The sequence below is a fragment of the Convolutriloba macropyga genome, chromosome 5 (genome assembly GCF_964194025.1).
Source record: "Convolutriloba macropyga chromosome 5, txConMacr16.3, whole genome shotgun sequence".
NCBI lineage: Eukaryota > Metazoa > Xenacoelomorpha > Acoela > Convolutidae > Convolutriloba > Convolutriloba macropyga.
This window is the reverse complement of record NC_134472.1, coordinates 17,325,384-17,350,242: the sequence shown is the minus strand read 5'-3', so window position 1 is coordinate 17,350,242 and position 24,859 is coordinate 17,325,384. Positions and strand designations below refer to the sequence as shown.

Sequence of the window (24,859 nt, the reverse complement as noted above, 5' to 3'; positions counted from 1 at the left end):
GGTTGTTTTGTGTGGCTCTGTCATCAAGGGCACGTGATATTCTTACTCGGATAGGGAAGAGGAAATGTTCAAGAGAAAGATCAAGGCTCAGAAGGAGTTGGCTTTGATGAGACAAGCACAGAATGAGGGCGTCGCTCCTGGAAATTTGGGCATTGTTGCCACTTTGCTCACACTCCAGAAAAGCGCATGATTCTGACAGAACAATGGCTCAGGTGCATTGTCAAGCGAAGCAATCTTTTTAGAAAGTAACCTAATCAGATTTCAAAAGATGAGGTTTCTCTGAACAAGCAGAACACTACTGCTCACTAAAACTCCTCAGAATGGAAGTGAGCCTTCATGAACTGAGCGGAAAAAAAGCCTTAAAGAAGAATTTAAAAACCAAGAAAAGTGTCATTAATGTAGCGGTTATTCATTAATTTTTGCCATCGAATGAATACCGGATGAAAGCGATAAGAAACCAATAAGTGGACAATATTTTAAAACTTAGGACTAATGCTGGAACTATTCGCCCTGTGACGGAAGTCGGGAAACTACAACAGCAACAACAACAATCAGTGTTAAATGGAAAAAGAATTGACGGCAAGTTAGATAAGCTGTCAGAGATGCTAGATAGACCACTGCGGAAAAATGGTCATGGTAACGTTTATGACAGTGAATTGTTTTTGACGTTTATACCTGACGTATTTGTGTACACTTTGACAATAGTTATGGGAAAGCAAGACTGGTGGCGAGAAGTTCTGCAACGTTGAATGCACGACCACATTGTATGCAAAGTGTTTTCACCAGATGCAGATAGAAAGAAGGGCCAAACAAAGGGTTAAAGTTAAGGAAGAATAATAAAAACTTCTTTCATGCCAGCGATAACAACACCTCGGGGAGCTATTATAAGAATCTGTATTTGTTTTTATGAGCTATTTTTGTGTAATTTTGGAATTAACACCAAAAATGTCAGAAATGAGTCTGTTTTTAAGAGTGAAATGAGCAAATTTAAGGCATGATAAAGATATAAGACACTGTTCTCAGGCCGGTAATCACAATCCCTGGAAGCTTTTATGAGAAAATGAACGTTATTATCCCATTTTTGTAAGTTCCACGGAAGATTACAATATTTTTTGATTACAGAATCTTCCCTTTTAAGAGAAAAGTGAGAACATACCGTCTCTTGACAAGAAAATATTCCACGCCAATCTACCTGTTCTGGAACGCTATTGAAATTGCTCCGAAATAATTATTGTAATCTACCGATGTGGGTTTTAAACATTTTGCAATCTTCCACGAACTCTTTTGTAACATTTATTTGTTTTAAATGTAGTGGTAGGTGGTGCCTGCAACTGGAGGGCTTTGCCCTAGATGCATCGTTATCAAAAAATAATGGAAGGGAGACATGATTTGAAAATACTTCGAAAAACTCAAGATATGAGAAAAATCAATCGTAGTTCACATGGTATCTGTAGCGACTTCTCAAGTCTAAAACAATTATTAATGGAAATTGATGTCAAGAGTATTTTTAATTAGACTTATGATGAGCTAATTTAGAGTATGTAAATTTACTGGAAATGATGTGGATTTGCATATACTATTTACAAAACAGAAAAACAACGACCCTGCATGAAATAAGTCCTTTCAACTCTAAATCACAGTAAAGGACTTTTGTCAAGTAACGCTAATCCACCTGCAAACAGAGTCACATACTTTGACGCAAAGAAGACTACTCCTCGCCAAGTCCAAGGAAATGCGCAAACAAGTTTAGCCAACAATACACACCAACCCCAAGAAAAATTAAAAACAGGAAATACACAAAAAAACAATAAAGAAACTGAAGATAGAGGGGAGAACGTTTATGGGTAAAACAATGAAGGAAGCTATAAGAGACACAACGAAAAATAAGGCGCTGGGCCCAGATAGAAAAGCTCCAATCAACCTACATTATCTAGGCCCCTTAGCATTCAGATACCTCACTGACAAATTAAACCATAAATATTTCTGTAAACAGTGCAAATATCCAGAACATGTGGAAAAATGGCCGAATTATAAACCTACACAAGCCGGAAAGACCCATCGACAAATCTAAAAGCTTCAGAACAATTGCACACCTCTCTCCCATTGCGAAACTAACAGTGAAATTTACAACTTACATTTAAGTCAATTTATAGAATATCTACTGAATGAACATCAACATGGCTTTAGACCTGGGCACTTCACAACCATAGCTCTCAATATTGACACCAGCGTTATATATAAAGGCCTTAATCAAAAGAAATTTTGCAATTGTACTTTACTGGTAGTCTTAGATCTGGCTGCCGCTTTCGATACAGTTGATCAAAACCTACTACTAAGAGACATACTTGAGGCACCACTATCAAATAGCACAAAAATAGGGTCGCTTAATACTTAGATGGCAGGTTTTCTTACGTATAAAATAACAAAAAAAAATCAATATTGAGAAAAGTCAGAAAGGGTTTCCCCCAATGTGGTGTATAATAGACAATGCTCTTCAACATCTACAGGAGCAAGCTGCCTCTACACCTAAAAGATATGAACCTCAAGTCTTAAGCTGATATAATTTTAACTCTTCTCATCCAGAAGTTAAAAATTTACGTGACATCATAACTCCCTATCTTAATATTTTAACACGAATGGCTTGAATCAGGAGATTTTCACTTATCAGCTGCGAAATCAAATTCGACCCACACCTTACTATCAACAATTCACCAATACTAGTAAAACGCAAACTCAAAGTAAAATGCAAACTCATTTTTTAGTCGGCAGTTACCAGAGCCAACGTCCTAATCATAAAACAACCTGTTCAACCAGTTTTCATCTCATGAGATCGACACTGAATGATACTTATAGAGACCGCGTGAATCAAGACAAACAATAAAGAAATATTGAATCGCACAGAATGCCAAAAAATGCTCAAAAGTATCCACCGACATTTGGTCCATACTCAATTGAACAAAGACAGTAAGCAACTAGGCACAACCACCAAAAACAGCAGAAGAAGAAGAAACGCTGTCACGAATTGCACGCATCCGATTAGCACAATTGGGAACTGGAGACTGCCCCCTGCTAAACTCTTATTTGAGTAGGATCTGTAGGAATGTTGACAACCGCTCTCCCAAATGTGATGTAGCACCATATGACGTAAACCACAATCAACTGCAGTATGAACACCACGGACTGGAAACTTATTGACCTGTAAGAAAGACCAGTCGCGGTGGCTAACTGGCTGGACTTAATGCCATTAGTCCAACACGACAATTGCACAGAATAATCCGCCTTCCTTGTCTCTTTTGCCTGATGTTGACGATGCCCCCCCTAAACGGGAGCGCATGTCATTCACCATGGCGTAGATACAGAAAGGTTGCCGCACCACAAGCAAGTTATGAATAGGCAGTTGTTGTTGTAGTTTTTGTTGTTGTTGTTGTTGTTGTTGTTGTTGTTGGGGATTTTATTTACAGAAGGGATTTCTCCCGATCAAAACAGTTATAGAAAATTATTCAATGTCTCTCTCTGCAATGTTGACAGTCACAACAGATCGGCCACGTGCAGACGTTTTCTGGTTTGTACCGCATCATGATATCATTCAACATTTGCTTTAGAATTCTGTATTTTAGGCCGTGTTGATTTCCGAAGTCAATGCTGTGATGAAGTCCGTTGGCTATCTTTTGGGTGCGAAAGAAGAATTCGCCGCGAGATTTTTCGAGTAGTTTTTTCGTTAAGTCAAGTAATCGTCTCTTCTCATTGATCTGTTTCCAGGCAGCAGCGGCTGTTTTGTATTTGTCAGTTGAATTTGTTGAAGACTTGATAGTAGTAGAAGATCATTGAGCTGATAGTACATAGGCAAGAATAGTAGATTTGACAAACGTAGTTGTTCGATGTAACTCAGTGTCTTGCTATTTGTTATCCAGGACACAACCTTTCGTTGAAACCGTTCCAAGTTTCATATATCTCTTCGGTTTAAGTTACAGCACGAGGATATGTACATTAAAACTGGCAGAATCATCGATTTGCAAAGTCCCAGTTTGATGCGCATATTAACTTTAAAGGCTACATTTCTTCTCAGGGAATAGAAGAATCGGTTAGCTTTCTTCATTCTTTCTTCTAAGTGGATTTTCTAAGTCAAATTGGATTGTATCAAAATCCCTAAGTCCTTTACACCAGCTGAGGTTTGGAGGAGACTTCCAAACAGGTAGAAGTGCCTTTCTGGACCTTTGAACAAAACTTTGGCGCATTTTTCAATAGCTAGACCCATTTTCTTTTGGGTGACCCAGTCTTCCAGTGCGTCGAGGTTACTCTGTCCTTGGTCTGCTGGTGTTCCAATGTGGAGTATTTTTAGGTCCTCCGCGAACATAAAGGGTTCGCCAAATCTGAGGCCATCTGGCAGGTCGTTGATGTATATGCAAAATAAGATCGGCCCGAGCAGTGATCCCTGTGGGACCCCACTTGTCACTGGACGACTACTATATCAATTTTTATTATGATACAAATGCAACTAGGGTGTCAGTTAAAAACAGCAATAGGCGCCAGTTTCCCACCAAAAAGTCATGCCGTATCCAAATCAACAGAGACTTCTTAACATACTACCACTACCAATGTTCATGCAACTAAATGACATTCTACTTTTATCGAAATTGACAGAAGACGAAAGCTTTTTACCAATGCTGAAACAAAATTGAGAAAAAGGGAGAAGAAATGAATTATTCAGGCTCCCGAAAACCAGAACTGAAAAGGCTGGAAATGATTTCTTTTTCCGTACATGCAGACTAGCAAATCGAATAGAAAAATACATTGAATTTAATACGAAAAAAGGCCTTAAAAATCGAGTTTTAAATTTCATGTGGAAGTTTGTAAACGAGCGATTCGACGGAAATAACATCTGAAGCTGGCATCTATGCTGTGACTGTCAGATCTGCAGAAATAATAGGACAATTTTCTAAGACGACGACTGGGACGTAAATCCCCTCAGTGAAAACTGTAAATCCCCAACAACAACAACAACAACAAAATTACATGCGAATTGCAGTTCTATGCGACAGCTAGAACAATAGCAAATAAAATCGTTCCAGCGATTTTTAGATATCTTAATGTGTACAGTTATTGGCAATACTCAAAAATGCTTCAAGTATGCAATTTCACTCCACAAAAACTTAGTTATTCTGGCGATAGTAGGCGAACACAGACACTTGGCATTCCTAGATCTGAAACTACTCTTGATGGCGAGAGAATTATTACGCGCTTTTTGTCAGGCAATTATGTCAAATTAAATTTCTGCAGTTCTGCGCCACTGCAAAATTTATGAAAGCTCTGTACCACTCCAACAAAGAGTTTAACAAAAGTACAATTGTACAAATTTTTCAGCCATTAATTGTAATTCCTTTGGTGAGGCGTTTGTTAAGAATTCAAAATTTGTGTTGGTAATTGGTACATAGTTGAACGGTCATTACAATTTGTGATTTCTTCGAATGAAATCCTCACACAGGATGTGACCCTCTGAAACTCAGATTTGAACAAAAAATCGAATGATTATAGTTGTAAACATGCAGAAGTCTTTCCTCAAAATGAGAGGAAATCTTTTGCAAAGAGGTGATAAACTCGATCTATCTTAGACTGAGATCTGCCAACTTATAAAACTGGGGCCTGTAATTTTTGCGCAAGTCATTATTATTTTCATTATTCCTATTAATTTTCCTAAATAAGGAGATCTGGACTGAATATCAGTATCCAACTGAGTGGTCATCCAGTATTGTTAATGAGTCGTTGGATAAAATAGTCACGAAGGAAAAATTACAGCAAAAACCCCAAAAATGAACAGCACCTCAAAACAAAACTCTGAACAATAATGAGCTTTAACCGATGTTTTTTGTTCAATTTAGAGGAAACATCACTCAAAATTTTCTAGTAGACTCAAAAAGTTTTGAGGTTGCGAGCACGGATAGACTTTCGTTACGCTAGTTGATGATATATTTGTCCGCTTACAAATCAGTGATTTAGATTGGCCAATCACAGCTTCAGAATATCGCCAATTCGCTCATTTTACCTAATTTGTCGGCTAAATTTCTCATTTTGTTGTCGGTTAAGCGCCTTGGCCAATACGGCGGCCACCCTATTAACTTTTCTTAAAGCTGATTATTGCTGACCCTAATCTGTATAAAACCACGATGGGTTGAAAAGTCAGAAACTATCTGACGAAATTAAGTACGGTTTTTGGCCTGCTTTTGAAGCCCAAAACTAGTGATTGTCCTAAAATGCGCAGATTTGTCTGGTTACTTGTCATTTGAGCAAGAGAAATTACATCATTGCGTGCCGTGATCTGATAAAAAAAAACAACATTTTCAGCCACAAATCGAACTTTTACCGGCCGTGCACCAGGAAGCAGGGCTTGAGATTGTCTTATGTAGCTCTGTCATCAAGGGCACGTGATATTCTTACTCGGATAGGGAAGAGGAAATGTTCAAGAGAAAGATCAAGGCTCAGAAGGAGTTGGCCTTGATGAGACGAACCAGACGAATCTTCAGCGCGACCTAGGACTATGGATCACCTCAAATCTCACGTGGAACGATAACTGTACCACGAGAACGAAGAAGGGATTAAGTGCACTGTTCCAACTGAAACGAAACCTGTCTACAAACAGCACGCGAAACAGTAAGCTAAATTCTTACGTTGGTTACGTTGTGCCAGTCCTGACCTACTGCTCTCAAGCATGGCAGCCGAACAAGTCGAATCTTGCGAAGTTTGAAAGGGTGCAGGAAATTGCTACCAAGTGGATACTGAATGCAAGTTTTGAATACAAAGATCGACTTCTACAGCTAAAGCTGCTGCCTCTCAGCTTATATGTCGAAATGCACAATCTCCTGCTTCTGATATCATTGGATAGAAACGAATACGACGTTGTTGTTGATCTACCTAGAGTCACCGAAGATAAAACTCGACAGCATACAAGAGGAGAACTGACGATCGGAACGAATCGACTCTACAAAACCGATGAAAACTTCTTCCATCGTACAAAATTATTATACAATATTATTATCAGAGTGTACACCAGCTACGGAAAATATCTCAATAAAGACACCATCTCCAAAATCTACTGGGACTACTTTCTGAGAAAATATGACAAGAGGGACAAATGCACTTGGCGAATTGTTTGCAAATGTGACCACTGCAATAACTGGAAAAAACTAGACTAAACTAAAACTACCTTTGGACTGAACTCATGTGGGTCTAACAAACCCTTGGATTTATTTATGTTTAAATCCTAAAGCCTTTACTACTACTACTACTACTACTACTACTACTAGACAAGCACAGAACGAGTGCGTCGCTCCTGGAAAATTGGGCCTTGTTGCCACTTTGCTCAGACTCTAGAAAAGCGCTTGATTCTGACAGAACAATGGCTCAGGTGCATTGTAAAGCAAAGCAATCATTTTAGAAAGCAACTCAGTCAGATTTCAGGAAATGAGGTTTCTATGAACAAGCGGAACACAACTTACACTAAAACTCTTCAGAAGGAAAGTGAGCCTTCCTGAACGCAGCGGCGAAGTCTTAGAGAAGAATTTAAAAACCAAGAGAAGTGTCATTAAGGTTGCGGTTATTCATGAATTTTTGCCATCGAGTGAATACCGGAAAGCGATAAGAAACCAATAAATGAACAATATTTTAAACTTGGGACTAATACTGGAACTATTCACCCTGCGACGGAAGTCGCGAAACCACAACAACAATCAGGGTTAAATGCAAATAGAATTGACGGCAAGTTAGATGAGCTGTCAGAGCGGCTAGATAGACCACTGCGGAAGAATGGTCATGGTAAGGTTCATGACAGTGAATTGTTTTTGACGTTTATACCTGACGTATGTGTGTAGACTTTGACAATAGTTATGGGAAAGCAAGACTGGTGGCGAGAAATTCTGCAACGTTGAATGGACGACCATATTGTATGCAAAGTGTATTCGCCAGATGCAGAGGGCCAAACAAATGTTAAGGACGAAGGATAAATACTTCTTTCATGCCAGCAATGAGAATATCTATGATACTTATAGGAACCGCGTGAAACAACACAAACAATAACGAGAATTTGAATGGCAAAGAATACAAAAATGCGCTCAAAAATATCCACCGATACTCGGTCCATACTCAGTTGAACAAAGAGAGCAAGCAACTAGGCACACCTCCGCCAAAGATAGCAGAAGAAGAAGAAAAGCTGCCACGAAATGCACGCATCGGCTTAGCAGAACAGAACTGGAGACTGCCCCCTACTAAACTCTTACTTGAGTAGGATCTCTAAGAATCTTGGCAACCGCTCTGACAAATGTGAAGTAGCACCACTTGATGTAAACCACATTTTCAACTGCAGTAAGGACACCTCGGACCTGAAACTGATTGACCTGTGGGAAAGACCAGTAGCGGTAGCTAACTGGGTGGACCTAATGCCATCAGTCCAACAACACGACCACTGCTCAGAATAATCCGCCTTCCTTTTCCCTTTTGCCCGATGTTGACAATGCCTCCCCCTTAATTGGAGAGTGCATGTCATTAACCATGGCGTAGATGCAGAAAGGCCGTCGCATCACAAGCAAATTATGAATAGGCAGTCAGATGACTACTATATCAATTTTTGTTATGATACAAATGCAACTACGGTTTCAGTTGAAAACAGCAATAGGCGCAGTTTCCCACAAAAATTGCATGCGAATTGCAGTTCTATTCGAGAGCTACAACAACAGCAAATAATATCGTTCCAGCGATTTTTAGATATCCTAATGTGTACATTTATTGGCAATACTCAAAAATGCTTCAAGTATGCAAACTCACTCCACAAAAGCTTAGTTATTCTGGAGATAGTTGGCGAACACGGACACTCGGCATTCCTAGATCTGAAATTACTCTTGAAGGCGAGAGAATTTTTACGCGCCTTTCTTCAGGCAAATATGACAAATTAAATTTCTGTAGTTCTGCGCCACTCCAGCATTTATGAAAGCTGTGCACCACTCCAACAAAAAGGTTAACAGAAGTACAATTCGTACAATTGTGCTTTCAGCCACCGACTGTAATTCCTTTGGTGAGGTGTTTTTAAGAATTCAAAATTTGTGTTAATAATTGGTACATAATTGAACGGTCATCACAATTTGTGATTTCTTCGAATGAAATCCTCACACAGGATGTGAACCTCTGAATCTCAGATTTGAACAAAAAATTGAAATATTATAGTTGGAAACATGCAGAGGTCTTTTCTCAAAATCTTAATAAGCGTTTGAATTTGCACGTGGTATACAAGGTTTTATTTAATGAATGCATTTCTATCTATTTTGTCAAACATACCGTAAGAAAGGAACAAGAATTTCAGAACATCAAATGAAGGATTCGCCCGTTGCGCTACACATTTTTGAATGTTGTGGGAAAACAGTTGTTTTTTGGTCTTTTTGGATGCTTGCGGTTGAAAAACTGATGACTATCGAAGCAATATTCTTTAACAAGCTTAAACCTACCAATATGATTGTTAGGTTGATGTTGCTAAATGTTGTGGCAAAACATTTGTGTGTTGTTCTCCATTGATGCTTGCGGTTGAAAAACTGTTGACCATCGAAGCATTTTTCATTAACAAACTTAAACTTACCAATATGAACTGTTTTTCCACACTAACGACATCCTGCTGATTGATAAATTTATTTTAGTAACCGAGAGTAATATCAATTTCTCCTGACAGATATTCATAACAGAAGCTCAGAGATCGAATTACCTAGAATTAGAACTAACAAAGGTTGTTGTCAATACACTGTCAGAATATGGAGACCGATGAATCGTTTTGCTAGATATGTACATTGTTGATTTGTACAACAATAATTAGGTTGAAGAATGGATAATTCGTAATATGTGGAAGTTTGCTGACGAACGGTTTGAAGACAGCAACATCTGTACATTGTAAATTTTTTCTGATTGCAGTTGTTGCAAAAATGAGGATGCTGATCTAAGAAAAAAGAAAGAAGAACACATTCCACCTTCGATGCATTGGTACAATATACAGTAAATTTGCGATTGAAAGGTAAAAAATTGTCATATCCTCTTTCCTGGACTTTTATATGGCATTCGATGCCATAGACCATAGTATTCTGCTAAGTAAACTTGAGATCTATGGAATTCGAGGAATTGTAATTGGTTCAGATCATATTAATTTGATCGGAAACAATTTGTAACAGTCAAGGGCAGCTCATCATGGGAGACTGTCACCTGTGGTGTTTCTAGGGCTCCGTCATAGGTCCATTGCTATTCACCATATATGTTAATTTACCGCGTGCCTGTCCCAACCTAGATGTCATTCTGTTCGCTGACGACACAACTGTTACTGCAACAGGACTTGATAAAAAACTGATTAAGGATGAGCTCAATGCACTCAGCCCCTGGTTAGCCGCGAATAAGCTAGTTGTTAATGTCGATAAAACTGTTCAACTAAACTTTAAAACAAGTGCTTCTAATTCTATCTCTTCCTTGCGGCTTAATGATTCTATTTTGAACAACAATAGGTGCTCTAAATATCTCGGAGTATATTTGGACTCGAAGTTATTGTTCGGTAAACTTGTAGATGGTATTAGGCCTCGACTTGCTAGACAAGCCAGTATGATATCTAAACTGAGGTATTATGTTCCGAGAGCTCGTCTCATTAACTACTATAAAGCAAACGTAAACGCCCTTTTACAGTATGGTGTACTTGTATACGGATGCTGTAGCTGCACGACATTGAAACCTCTCTACATCCTACAGAAAAATTTTTTGAGGCTGATTTTTGCAGGATAGAAAGACAAATTATTTTTGAGCTACGTTTATACGAGTTTCTTAAATTTGTTGTAAAATCGCTGAAGGGAATGCATAGTTATAGTTACCTAATTAGTTTTCAAATATCACAATGAAATAAGACGCACTAGAAATACTTAGATTAATTTACTCAAAGAACCGAACAGTCCTTCAGAAAAGCCTTTCAGAGGCGTTCTGTTTCCTTCCGTTGCGTCAAACTTTTTAATAGTCTTCGTAAAAGTGGAATCATTGAAAAAACATTGAAAATTTGAAACTGAAGGAGATCACGGGCCTTTGTCATAAACTGAGAGAATCGGTTCTCCTGGATAACACGTGCTTGGTGAATTCGATTTTTAAATGAAATCTTTTTTTAGTATTTTTAGGCGTTGATGTCCAGGAAATAAAATGCATTAAGATATGTGAATTTTTGCTACAATGAACAGATCAAATATTTCTAGCAACCCCTGCTTTGCATGGGCCGTACCCTAAAAAAAATTATTATGTTTCATTTTTTTCTCAAAACTGAAGGAGTTAGGGAACATTTTTAAAATCAATTACCTTTTGTCACAAATTGCTTTCAACTTAGCTGGGGTAGGAACCTAGAGGGCAACATTGCCCCGTCCTCCTGTCCTCGCCAAGATAATCTGAAATTTTCTATGTATATTTCTTTGGAGAAATAAATTCTTTTTTTTCAATTACCTAGAATTAGAACTGAAAAAGCTCGTTGTCAATACGCTGTCAGGACTTGGTGACCGATGAATCGTTTTGCTAGATATGTACAATTTGAAGCAATAATTAGATTGAAGAACCGATAATTCGTAATATGTGGATGTTTGCTGACGAACGGTTTGGAGACAGCAATATCTGACGTTGTAAATATTTTCCGATTGCAGCTGTTGCAAAAATGAGGATGCTGATGTAACGAAATTGTCGAGACCCAAGTCCCATTATTCGGCTTTCCGACCGTAAATTTTCAATGCAACAGCAATAAACGCGGGGAATATCTGAGACTGGAGTTGACACTCAAATTTTAATTATACAAAATTGGCCATTTCTGCATTTTGAATTTTAGATTGGAAGTCTGGATAAAGAAAGGCAAAACATAATACCCAGAGATTCAATAAAAGTCCAGAATTTCAATGGTTAAATTTGCAGTCTGCTCTGTTCCCTCCCCCCCCCCCCTATCCTCAGTTTTTTTTGTTGCCCACTAGTTACAAATTATATAATGTTATAAAGCACGTTACTATGAAGAAAATTAGCACGTGTGACTGGGTCATCAAAGATATGACCACAAAGGTGAAGTGGCAGAATAGATCTTAAATTTTTCTGACATTTTATTTCTCAGTTAATGAATTAGTTTTTATTTCTTATCATACCTATTTCTTAGGAGTTTTTCTCGGTGTTCTCAAGGGATTTTTCGTTCAGTTTTTGCAGGTCTACTCGACGATCAATGCAGTGTGAGAATTTCCGGTTCTTTCACTTTAGTTTACAAAAAGTTTGCAATCGGAAATAATTCTTTAGAAAGCTCATAGCAGAAAAGATTGGAAGCCCTCACTTAGTGGTGGGTACTAAATTAGCCTTCTCACTATGGTCATACAGAAATTTAAACCCCCTTGTATAGATCCTGTAATTTAAGTTAGTTTCTGGATCTTTCCCATCATATCCGCACCCCTCCCCCCACGAAATACGAGTCCCCATGTTTACCATGATTGGAGGGGTATTCTTTATACGACACCTAAGTCCCACCTAGCATCCCACGTGAATCACAATTTGTTGCTAACTACTTCAGATTCTTGAATTAGCCATGGGTGGAGGCAAAATGTTTGTACCTCATTGGAAAACTCAAAAAATCAACGGAATAGAAGAACTCGAAATGGTCCAAGCTCATCTGAAGGGGATGGGATTAAAAGATCCATGGATGCGAGATGAAGTTTGGCGTTATACGTGCAAAGACATTTCATTCAAAAGATTTGTGTGGCACCCGAGGTACCTAGCAGTTGGCTTGGCTTTGTCGGCAGCGGCACTCTATTTCAAGGAAAAGACAGATCCTGCAAAAAATGTTCCCCATTTTCACTTGACCTGATGAAATTTTAACATTACGAGACTTGACTGACTTTAGCTAGATAATGTAACTAATGGTCAAATTTAATTTTCGTCGTAATTTTTATCAAAATTTCGGATGTTCTCCATTATACCCGCGGCGTCAGCTATTACAACTAGGTGTCAATGCAAAACATCACTGTCGCTGTTGTTAATTTACAAAAATGCGGCTGGGGAATCCAATTATATGTTCAATAGGCTAATTTGTTTCAAATATTATATATTCTGCAAATAACTACTTAGAGAAACACAAAAAAATAGAATAAAGATTTTATATAAAGAATAAAAATTTTGCTTTCCCAAGTTCTAAGGAATCATTCTCTAAAGTGCTAAATAACATTTTCAATCAACATTTCTATATAAAATCCAACATTAACAAATTTGAGTGTTTCCAAGAACATTATTTCCAATTTGTGAAATATTTGCCTTGTTATATGTCAATAAAGCAATGAGACCAGATGGTCTTCTATCCATGTTTTACACCAAAACGAACAATCAAATTGCCTAAATTTTGAATAAAGTCTTAAGAAATTTGAAAGGTCGAGAAAATTTTTTGAGCTGAAAAAGTGTTCTAGGTATCGCCAATATTCATCGGATTAGTCGAAAATGCAGACCAATATCTTTGCTAGACATTAGAGAAATTGTTGAAAATGTACCTGCAAACACATTTTTGATCACTTTGAGAAAAACCTGGCTAGGCAACTGCGTGTTTTTGTAAAAAAAAAAGAGATCAGTTTTGACTAATTTGCTTTCATTTCTTAAACGAATATCTGATGCTCTTGATGAAAACTCATATCCTGAACTTCTTGCTTTTTATACCGATTTTTCAAAAGCCTTTGACAGTAGCTAGCGTAATCCAACTTGAATCGCTTCTTTGTCCTCTGTTTTTCTGCATTATTATTAACGATATCTCTGAGGTGCTAATATTTGGAACACTTTATACATGCAGATGGCCTGAAGATTTTTGCTGTCTGAATTTCAAACATAAAAGTTCAGAACGAAATTGAATTCATAGATTAAAAGCAATAAAGTCTTGCTGCCAGCAAATGCACGACAATCACCTTCAGAGACAAATTTTTTTAGCAAGGATTTTACCTATATCTACTGTGCAAGTGGCCAAAGATTTAGTTTTTATAAGCAATGATTATAAGCATTTCCTAATCGAAACAAGGAGGCTCGGTAACGCGCTTACGCACATAATGCTCCGGCCCCGCTCATCCACATTCTTGACTCAATTGGCTATCACATGATTAAGAGATAGAAAACCTTCAAAAACATGCATATAGTTCAATAAACAACAAATTGAATACAATAATGCCACTCTAGTGGGCCGATGAAACTTGTTAATAGGACTACAAGAAAAGACAATAATAAAAATCAAAGTACAAATATTAAATACGACCAAAACTCGATGTATATATTTCAAAAATTCTTAGCAAAATCAAAGTCGCATCAGATAAAATCTAAACAAAAAATTAAACTTTACTTCTTTAGAAAAGATATGAGATCTGTTCTGCATGCGACTGGGTAAGATGTCGAGAAAAAATAGCAAAAGATCAAATAGATTTTGCACGAAAATGATGATGAAGCCGTTAAAACCAAACTTATCACAAAAATCATTAAAAATGTTCAATTGCATAAAATTTCAAAGCCAATGTGACCTGCCATTAAAGTTATGAATTAAAAAGAAAACAAAAATACTTCGAATTGTATTTTTTTGAAATAAATCTCAAACAAAATCTCGTAACAGTAGTAACAACGCCGAGAAACAAATGGTGAAATTAAAACGGTGTAAAGATTAAATTATTTTTAATAGGGTTGTGACCTGTCTTTACAGAGGCTAAGCTACAAATCGACTGAAAACGATTTGAAAAATGGCGAAGATCGAAAATCCAAATATGTTTTCGAAATCAAATGGTTTAAAAGTTCATAGCAGACGTAAGATTTCAACAAAAGAGATTGTTTAAGCTGCAGCATCTCAGGAAGCCCATTGGGCCTGTTATTAATGAGACTAAATCACCAGAATAACAAATACAAGCAGAATCCAAAACAATTACGACATCAGTGTTCAAGGCACTATATTTGAGATGATATCTGCAATAACTGTTAATGATAACTTGCTTCTCATCTCAAATTTAGTGGGTCTTCCTTTTAAAAGGAATACAGAGAAAACAAATTGAACAGTATAGAAATTTCAAAATAATTTTATGAAAATAAATAGTCGAAGCCATTTGTCAAAATAGAACCAACAGAGAAAAAATTATTTGAATCAACAAAAATACTTTGAAATTTCTCCTGAGTGATATTGAGTTATATGGTGACGAAAATGAGAGCGAAAAGGAGACTGTTGAAATTTATATAAAAGTTAATTTGAAAATCATTAAAACAAATAGCTGTAAACTGAAATCTTTAAATAGTCAGTTATACGTCCTGGGGAAGCAATCGAGAAATATCATTATCAGGTATATGCCGTACAACAACAACAAAAAGAAAGACAAACATAGGCTAAAATTTTTTAAAAAATCCACTAAAATTGGCGATAGAACTGTCTCAGCCCAAAACCATAAACTATTCAACAAAAATTTTAAACATTTCAGATAAGCCTTTTTCAACTCTTTTCATTTTCTAATTTATGCTTTCCTTCAATTGGACCTGTCAATAATGTAATTCGACCAAGAAACGAATTGAACCTATAAATTGTGCACTTATGCTCCAAATGTTTTTAAAGTGAAATCTCAAGTATCAAAGCCAAGAAACCATTAGTCAAATATAAAACCGTTAGACATTAAGTTATGACTCACAGATTATGATTTTAATAAGAGACATTGTAAAACAACTGAAAGCCTTGTCTAGGTTCACTTATACCTCTTCAGGAACTGGATCTTTGATTGAGGAGACTAAGTCATTGGACTACAAAAAGTATAACAAATGAATGCAAAACATAAGAAGTTCATAAACAATTGATCAAAGCCATAAAAACCCGAGCTCAACTCTTAAACCCTAATATATGTTTGTTGGGCTTTTTTGTAGGTAAATAGCATCTGTCAATAATTGAGCCCTGATTTGAGATTCTTGTCAGTAATTTGCATGAAATCTATGAATGCGGAACTAATTTGAAAAAAGGCCGCCCCTCTAAGAGAACCCTCAATTGTTCAAATGTTTGCAAAACAGGTCAGTTTTCAAACAAGAATATCCAAAATAAATAATGCTTTTTGGTATAATTATCAAGTTTAAATTTCAAAAAAAACCCGGCAAACTTACAATTCCAGAAGACTCTTGAAGCCAGCGGGAGTACAACTAGCTCTCTTTTTGAGCTTTTGAAGAACGTGGCTGCAGTTTTAAGGTGATAATTCCAGCAATTTTGAAGAAAGTGGGCTAAAAAACCGAATAGTTTCAAGTTTCAGATTAAATTCTATCCAAAGACTCGGATGGAACAATTCAGCAAACCTATACTATCTCAAAAGGTGAAATAAATCTCACTACCGTTAACATATTCTAACCAAATTGACAAAAATTTGGTCAAGAATACGGAAAATGTGAATAGAAACAACAGAAAATGATCTCCCATTTACAAATTTTTGAACCTATATAACTCCCTCTAAAAAAAATCTTTTAATTCCATAATCTACGCTTTACGGGCTTTCTTATGATATCACTCACATCTCTCTACGATGATTATATCGATCGGCCAAAATTGACAGAAAAGAAAAACCATTTGATTATATAGTTTCTCCCCACACTAAGTGGGTCGGGACAACTAGACGCCAGAAAGCGAATGCTGTATTAACCTACTGAGATAAAACGTATTTTAAGGAATAACAACATCGGTGAAACTCGGTTTGATAAGTCATTGCTTCAACCCGGTTTTTTATGTAGCGTTAGTTGTCCTGCAATTTTGTTTTTTGTTATACCAAAAAAGTTCCAAAAAAGCCTTTTTTTCAAATGATCTTTTGATTCTCTCGATTTTAATTATAGATAAAGAATTCAACACAAGTTGCGATGGCATTGAAAAGGTGCGAGAAAAGTAAAACTAAAGCTGATTAAAACCGTAATTTAGTGCATTAGAAGTACATCTTGAAAATAAACTTTTATCTTACGAAGATATCAGTCAACAGAAGATATCAGTCAACTATAATTATCAAGTTTAAATTTCAAAAAAAAACCGGCAAACTTACAATTCCAGAAGACTCTTGAAGCCAGCGGGAGTACAACTAGCTCTCTTTTTGAGCTTTTGAAGAACGTGGCTGCAGTTTTAAGGTGATACTTCCAGCAATTTTGAAGAAAGTGGGCTAAAAAACCGAATAGTTTCAAGTTTCAGATTAAATTCTATCCAAAGACTCGGATGGAACAATTCAGCAAACCTATACTATCTCAAAAGGTGAAATAAATCTCACTACCGTTAACATATTCTAACCACATTGACAAAAATTTGGTCAAGAATACGGAAAATGTGAATAGAAACAACAGAAAATGATCTCCCATTTACAAATTTTTGAACCTATATAACTCCCTCTAAAAAAAAATCTTTTAATTCCATAATCTACGCTTTACGGGCTTTCTTATGATATCACTCACATCTCTCTACGATGATTATATCGATCGGCCAAAATTGACAGAAAAGAAAAACCATTTGATTATATAGTTTCTCCCCACACTAAGTGGGTCTGGACAACTAGACGCCAGAAAGCGAATGCTGTATTAACCTACTGAGATAAAACGTATTTTAAGGAATAACAACATCGGTGAAACTCGGTTTGATAAGTCATTGCTTCAACCCGGTTTTTTATGTAGCGTTAGTTGTCCTGCAATTTTGTTTTTTGTTATACCAAAAAAGTTCCAAAAAAGCCTTTTTTTCAAATGATCTTTTGATTCTCTCGATTTTAATTATAGATAAAGAATTCAACACAAGTTGCGATGGCATTGAAAAGGTGCGAGAAAAGTAAAACTAAAGCTGATTAAAACCGTAATTTAGTGCATTAGAAGTACATCTTGAAAATAAACTTTTATCTTACGAAGATATCAGTCAACTCTTTTCCAAAACACTATCTCTACATCGGTTTTTCTATATTTGAATGGTCTTTATATATTTTTTTTCAAATTGGATTTTACAAAGTTGTTACACAAGCAGTTAAAATTCTTTTTAAATCTTTAACAGACAAGAATTTTAAAAAACAAATTCAAAATTAAAAATAAATAGTGCAGCCATTTTGTTTTTACTTTTTTGGTTCGAGCTCTTCCTCATAATACCCAAATTAGGTTTAATTTTTTCTTTTTAGCTCCATGGTTACCTCATATATTCAGAACAGATTTTTGACGCAGAATGGGAGCCGGAAATAATGGTTGTTTGATTCAACGGAAACAGTATAAACCATTATTATTAATAAATTGAAGTAAGAAAAAAATCAAAAAATTTTCAAAACGATAAAAAAGGTTTAAATATTGAGTGTGCTTTTCGCCTAAAACCAATGGTCCACTAATAATTCGCAGTTTTCCGGATCGAATGATACGGATTGTGAGGACTAAAACAACAGATAACGTATTTTCTTGAGAAAATTACAGTTAAAATCAGGTTAATTAATTTTCTGTTGATTGTTGCACATATTTTATGTGGCGGTCACTTTAAAGCTTTCGATTGGATTGTAGGTGTTAAACAGCTTCAGTAAAAGCAAGTAATGTAGGAGTGTATTTTAAAGTTTGACTTTTAAAAACAGATCTTATTAAGAAAATGATTCAAACGTAGAAAAGTCTCTTTTAAATTTTCGCGCAAATTTAAGCTGTACATTAGGACAATGTCTTCTAGATGCAAAATTACTACCATATGACGTTCTACATATTGTTTTTAATTTAAACGACTCATTTCAAAAAAATGAAACTTGTTTTTTTTCAACTTTATCTAGCGTCAATTTTCTTGAAATGTAGGTCTGTCTTAATACCTGTGCTCTCCACTTGTCTGCAAAATGATTAGCAGGCATTTTTATGTTTTCTCTCCGAATAATAAAAAGAGGGAAAATATTTTGTGCACTAGAAGAAAAGGTTGTTCCTAAACTTCTGCAAAAACTGAAGCAGACAATGTCTCCAGTAAGGAGAGAGTTTTTATTGCATACACATTAATTTAAATAACAAAAGTAAAATGTTTTTTTTTGAGAAGTTGGAAAAAATTCAACTCTTGTTGAACATCTTTCCGTGAACAGCTGTCTTCTTGTGAAATAAATGACAATGCGTATACTTTTGGATTTGGTAGCATTAAATCAAATTGATGGTTATGCACTTTTCGGCAGAGTTGATTACATTAAAAACAATTTTCTGCCATGTTTCTGAAAATTTGCTTCAAGTTAAGCGTCACAACATTGATAATAAGAAAAACTGTTATCTTTTCTTTAGTCTGATCCGCTTTCAGAGACAACGACTGGTTTTCAAGAGTTTATTTTGCTGTATGTTCTTCTATAAGCTTGTATGCTTGTTAAATGATAGCTTACAAAGGTGTGGTTTATACCCGCATTCACTATCAAAGTTAAGTGTGGCACGATGAAACTCATGTATGATAATGAATAAAAAGGTTTGGCATTGAAAGTCATGAAAAATCAAAGTTAAAGATATGACTTTTACAGCGATTATGAATATGAACTCAATAAATTTGAACTAAATAACAAGGGGAAGGATTGGGGGCTAAACGGTTACGGACCGTTTACACTCCGGCAAGCAACAACAAAACTTAGCAAATAAATTTATCAGAAAAGAACAAAATAATTGACATCAGAAATTCAAATTTATTGCCTCAAAAGTTTCCGCTTAATTGAGTTTTATGCATCAATTTGACATGATTGAAGGAGTATTCATTCACCCTCCGCGGCCAACGAAGAAGAATCATTGTCAGTTTCAAACACTTTGCCCAATCTCACTGCGGGACGTTGCACCATGCCAGTACTGGTCTTGATGTCGAAGCTTCTTGCCACTCCATCTCTACTCACATGTGCTTTGACGATCCGACCAATGGGCCAAATTCCTCGGGTTGTAAAATCTTTGTAGAGCCAAATAACATCGTCTTCCTTGAGCTCAGCGTTGGCTTGCTGCCATTTTGTCCGTCTGTTAAGTTCCGGTACAAATTCTTTGAGAAGACGAGACCAATAGTGGTCCAAAAGGGTCTGTGACTCCTTGAAGTCTTTAATTGAAAACCGGGTTCTGTTGTTTGCCAGAGGTTTTAGGCAGAAGTGGCGTCTTCTCATCAGGAAATTATTCGGTGTTAATGGTTCCTCGTCGGTCAAAGTGCTCCCAACATGCGTCAGTGGGCGTGAATTAAGAATTCCTTCTGCTTCCGCTACGACTGTATGGAAGACTGAAAAGTTTTGTCGGCGGCTTCCGAGGACAACAAGTAGGCTTCATTTAGCCGACTGTATAAGTCGTTCCCAAACCCCTCCGAAGTGCGGTGCCAGAGGTGGGTTGAACGTCCTCTGGATGTTCTGTTGGGCCAGCTGGAGACGTATGTATTTGTCGTCTGGTTTGTATTTTTCCTGAAAATTGAGTTTCATTGCCTGGTTAGCTCCAACAAAGTTTTTCTCGTTGTCCGAAACAATGACATCAGGGTATCCTCGTCTGGATACAAAACGTCGAATAGCCATTAGTAGACAGTCAGTAGAGAGGTCCTCACAAACTTCCAAGTGTACTGCTCGTGTGACCAAGCATGTAAACATGCAGATATAATTGGGTTCTGTCTGGGTTCTGGATTTTTCAATGTGAAAGGGACTGAACATGTCCATTCCAGTATTCACAAATGGGTAGAGTTTGGAGTGCTCCGGAAAGCGAAATTTTGGTAGAGGAGCCATCTTCGGTCTGACATTGCCTGCTCGCCAGCGTCTGCAGATGAAGCAGTACTTCCCTAAAGTTCTTAGAGCTCTGCGGATTCCAACTGTCATGAACGGTGCTTGGATATGTGCACAAACATGTTCAATTCCATGATGCCCGCAGTCGTGATGTGCTTTCTCAATAAGCAGTTAGGCAACTCTGCACTTGCTGTGGAGTATCACCGGATGTTTGCGCTGAAAAGGCAATCCAGATTTCTGAATTCGTCCCTCAACCCTAAGTAGTCCGTCGCTATCCAGAAAGGGTGTATATGGTAATAGTTTGTCCTTCTTGCCTAGGTGTAGTCCACTTTGAAGTCGAGAAACTGTGTCCTTGAAGTGTGTGGACTGAGATATCCTCAAGAGAAAGCTCCGAGCCTTGTTTTCGTCAGCCGCGAAGTCCAAGTTGCAAGGTACGTCGCGTTTGATCAACCTCTTAAGTACGCGCACTGCTCGAAACACTGTTCTAATTGTGCCAAGGAGTCTAGGCCAATTTGAAAATCTGTTTGGATCTACCAACGGTTTTTCACTGGTCTTGACATCAACTTGAGTGGCGTATGTTTGAGGTGTTTTGTCACCGGAGAATGTCCACTCGCTCTCAGATTTGATCAGGAAAGAAGGTGCTGTTATCCACAATTTTTGAAGATCGCATGGAGCTAGACCTCTGGTACCATGATCAGCCGGGTTCATTTTTCCTGGTACGTGTCGTCAGTCGCCTTTGTTTGAGTTCTCAGCAATTTTGTTGAGCCTGTTTGCGATGTACATCTTCTGTCGATCCTTTGATTTGATGCAGCTGAGTACTGCTGTGCTGTGGTCCAAAATTTTTTGCTCTTCACATCTATTGTCATCTTGATCTCACAGAAGCCTGCTAGTTCTGCTCCCAGTGTAGCTGCATCGAGCTCCAATTTGGGAATGCTCATCTGTTTGATTGGTGCCAACTTGGACTTGCTGATGACGTAGTGGGTAGCTATTGAGCCGTCAGCGGAGATTGTCCTCAGGTACACCACTGCTGATACTGCTGAAAGTGAAGCGTCTGTGAAGGTGTGCAACTCGTGAGTTCCATCGACGTTGGGAACTAGACATCTGGGGATTTGAATTGAAGGCATATTCTGGAAGTCTTCCATCCATTGCTGAATTTCGTCGTAATGTTCCTTTGATAGTAGCTGTTCCCAATTGTGTCCTTGTTTGACGACTTTTTGCAAGATGTATCTCAGTCGAATTGCAAAAGGCGAGATTATTCCAATGGGATCAAACAAAGAAGCAGCCATTGAGAGAAGCTTTCTCTGTGTGATATTCTCTCTTTCATAGCTCAGTTTGGGTTTCGCAAAAAGAAATTGATCGGATTCAGGGTTCCATGTTTGACCAACTATCCTTTGTAACTTTAGAACTCCAATTCTGTCTTCCTCTGGAATCTTTTCCAGCACAGCAGGGTTATTGCTGAGAAACTTGGTGAGGTTGAATCCCCCTGTTTTGAGAACATGTTTCAGCTCAGTCGCTGTATTTGCTGCCTCTTCCTCTGTTGAGAATGTTTGAATGAAGTCATCCATGTAGAGTTGTTTTGTGATTGATTCAAAGATTTTTGGATGTTCTTGTCTGTTATCGTTGGCGCACTTTTGCAGAACAAAAATTGCGCAGGCAGGAGAACATGTTGCTCCAAAAATGAGTCGTTGGTATTTGGATGTCCTCTCCTGATCATTGTCGCTCCACAAAAAACGGAGAGCATCTTGGTCTTCTTCTCTGATTCCAACTAGCATGAACATAGCCTCTGTCTGCTGTTACTGCAACCTTGTACTGACGAAACCGTAGATGAAGTCCATGTAGATTGCACAAAAAGTCCGGTCCCGTTAGCAGTGCATCATTCAAAGAAACCCCCTTTGTATTTTGAGGCTGCATTTGTCACTCGTCTTATCTTGTCTGGTTTTGCTTGTTGAAGACGGGATGATGCGGTAGGTACCAAATGTTCTTTGCATCCTGGTTCGTAACAGCTGCTATGTATCCCTTATCCATATCATCAAAGATAGGGGTCATATATCTGTTTCAGTTGGTTGTCTCTCTCTAATCGCTTCTGCAGGGCGTGCCACTGAACCCTTGCCATGAAGTAGTTGTTGGGTAGCGTGACGTTTTCTCGCCAAGGGAGTCCAATCTCATATTTTTCCCCGTTGTGATGTATGGTCTCTGCCAAAGTCTTTATTGCCTTCTGGTCTTCTTCATTGTGTCCCTTCGTAGAACCCTGACTAAAGTTGACACCTTCAAAGGTCCAAAAAAGATGCAGAAGATTTCGTCCGGGTCGTCACTACCTCGCTAGAGATGGTTGAAAAGAGTGATGTTGTGGTTGCTGCTTCCTATATGGTTTGGTTGAAAGTACTCTTGTGGCACAGGGCCTGTCAAAGTCCATCCTAACAGTGTGTTGACTCCGTAGGGTGTTCCTGGTTTGCCTGTAGTGAAATGTCTTGGAACAGTAGCCAGAAAAGCATCTGCCCCTATGAGTATTCCAATTTTGTTGTCACGAATTTGTGGGAAGTTGATTTCTGCCAAATGATCATGGTCTCTACAAAGTCTATTCAACATGTCTGCGGGGACAATTGGCATCTGGAACTGCTCAATGGAGGTTGCGTACACAGGAAGACTTGTCACCGGTTTTGAGCTGTGAAGTGAACCAATTCCAATCATGAAATCAGCTGTTGTCACTGTGTGCTCCCCATGTAGCGAAGCTAGAGGAAGTTCTATATCTTTGGGGACTCTAATCCGAAGAGCATCAGCCATGTTTTGTGTGGTCTGTGTATCATCACTTCCACTGTCCAAAAGTGCATAGGTCTCTATGTTGAAGTCTTTGTAGAAGAGCGTGACTGGTATTGACTGTAGTTGAATGAAAGCTCTGACCCATGTGGGTTCCCAATTTCTGTTACAAGTGTGGTTTTGCACCCGTGGAAGTTTTATGAATCATCATTCAGTTCGTTGCTAGTCACTGATTGGAAGTGAGTGTTACTTCTGTCATTAGTTTGCTGGGGATTGATGTGCTGCTGATTGGCAGTTTGATGCGAGTTGTTGTTTCCATAGCTTGGATTACGAGGGTTGAAACTGTTTTGATTGTATCCCCTTCTGTTGTTGGTATTTGGCTTGTTACTGGTTGTTGACGAAAGCTGAGACGTTGTATGATTGAAGTTTCTACCGTAGTTTGACTGCACCGGGTTGTTCCTGGGTTCAAATCCCCCTTTACTCGTTGCTTGGAAATCACTTCTCTGCAAAGTCCTGAAGTCGTCTCGATGGAGAGTTGAATTATGAAACCCATTGCATCTGTCTACAAGACATCGAATCTTTGATTTACAAAATCCACTCTCATGTCTCTTCAAGCAATTGACACACAAGTTGTGATGCCTCGCCAATTGCTGACGGTCAGCTACAGACTTGCTCAGGTATTCTTTGCAGCGACCAAGGTTGTGATCCCCAGAGCATAGTTGACAACTTGAGCTGGCTTGAAGAACTATGTTGGAGTGTTTCTGGCCTTGGGAAGGCCGTTCAACCCGGTCTGTCCTTTGTGGTCTTTGTGGAGAGACATCCTCGCAAGCCTCTGCATATGTGTTTATCCAATCTGCAAAGTCAGCCAGATTTGGCTGCTCTATTCTCATGCTCCTTACATGTTGATTCCAGCGAATCGTCATTGGTGTTGTCAACTTCTCCTTGGCAACTTTAACGACCGCAGAAGCCTTCAGGTCCGATTCAAAATGGTGAAGTTGAAAGGTCTGTACCAAACGTCTGAGGAAGGACGCAAAACTTACAAAGCTGCTGGGATCATCCATTCTGGTCCTAGGCCATTGTTCAAGTTGTGTGAGGTACGCACTCACAACATGCTGCGGCTTTCCAAACTTTCTGATAAGTTCCTGAAGTGCCTCCTCATAGAAGTCTCTGTTGTAAGAGTAACCACAGATGAAGTCTTTTGCTTTGTGAGTTACCGAGTTTTGCAAGTATGTCATTTTCTGAACAGTTGAAAGAGCTGGATTGTCGTGAATGGTTGACTTGAAAAAGCTGTACCATTGATGCCACATCAAAGGATCGCCTGAGAAATGGTCAAGACTAATCTTTGGTAGACTGAACGCATTCATCATCACTTGATGGTTGGTCCATTCAGAACTGTGGGGTCG

At 38.0% G+C, this 24,859-nt stretch overlaps 2 protein-coding genes across 2 annotated transcripts; both read right to left on the bottom strand.

Moving 5' to 3' along the window:
• Positions 1-20,261: 20,261 nt before the first annotated feature.
• LOC142340293 (uncharacterized) lies at positions 20,262-20,795 on the bottom strand. The gene has a single exon (XM_075390868.1). The coding sequence runs from the start codon at positions 20,793-20,795 to the stop codon at positions 20,262-20,264; it is 534 nt and encodes a 177-aa protein (XP_075246983.1).
• Positions 20,796-21,406: 611 nt separating this feature from the next.
• On the bottom strand, positions 21,407-22,267 carry LOC142340292 (uncharacterized). The gene has a single exon (XM_075390867.1). It carries the CDS (start codon positions 22,265-22,267, stop codon positions 21,407-21,409), a length of 861 nt encoding a protein of 286 aa, XP_075246982.1.
• Between the last annotated feature and the right edge of the window lie 2,592 nt (positions 22,268-24,859).

Coding starts and splice junctions, on each gene's coding strand:
- LOC142340293 (XM_075390868.1), bottom strand. CDS start 20,795: ATGACAGTTGGAATCCGCAGAGCTCTAAGAACTTTAGGGAAGTACTGC.
- LOC142340292 (XM_075390867.1), bottom strand. CDS start 22,267: ATGGATGACTTCATTCAAACATTCTCAACAGAGGAAGAGGCAGCAAAT.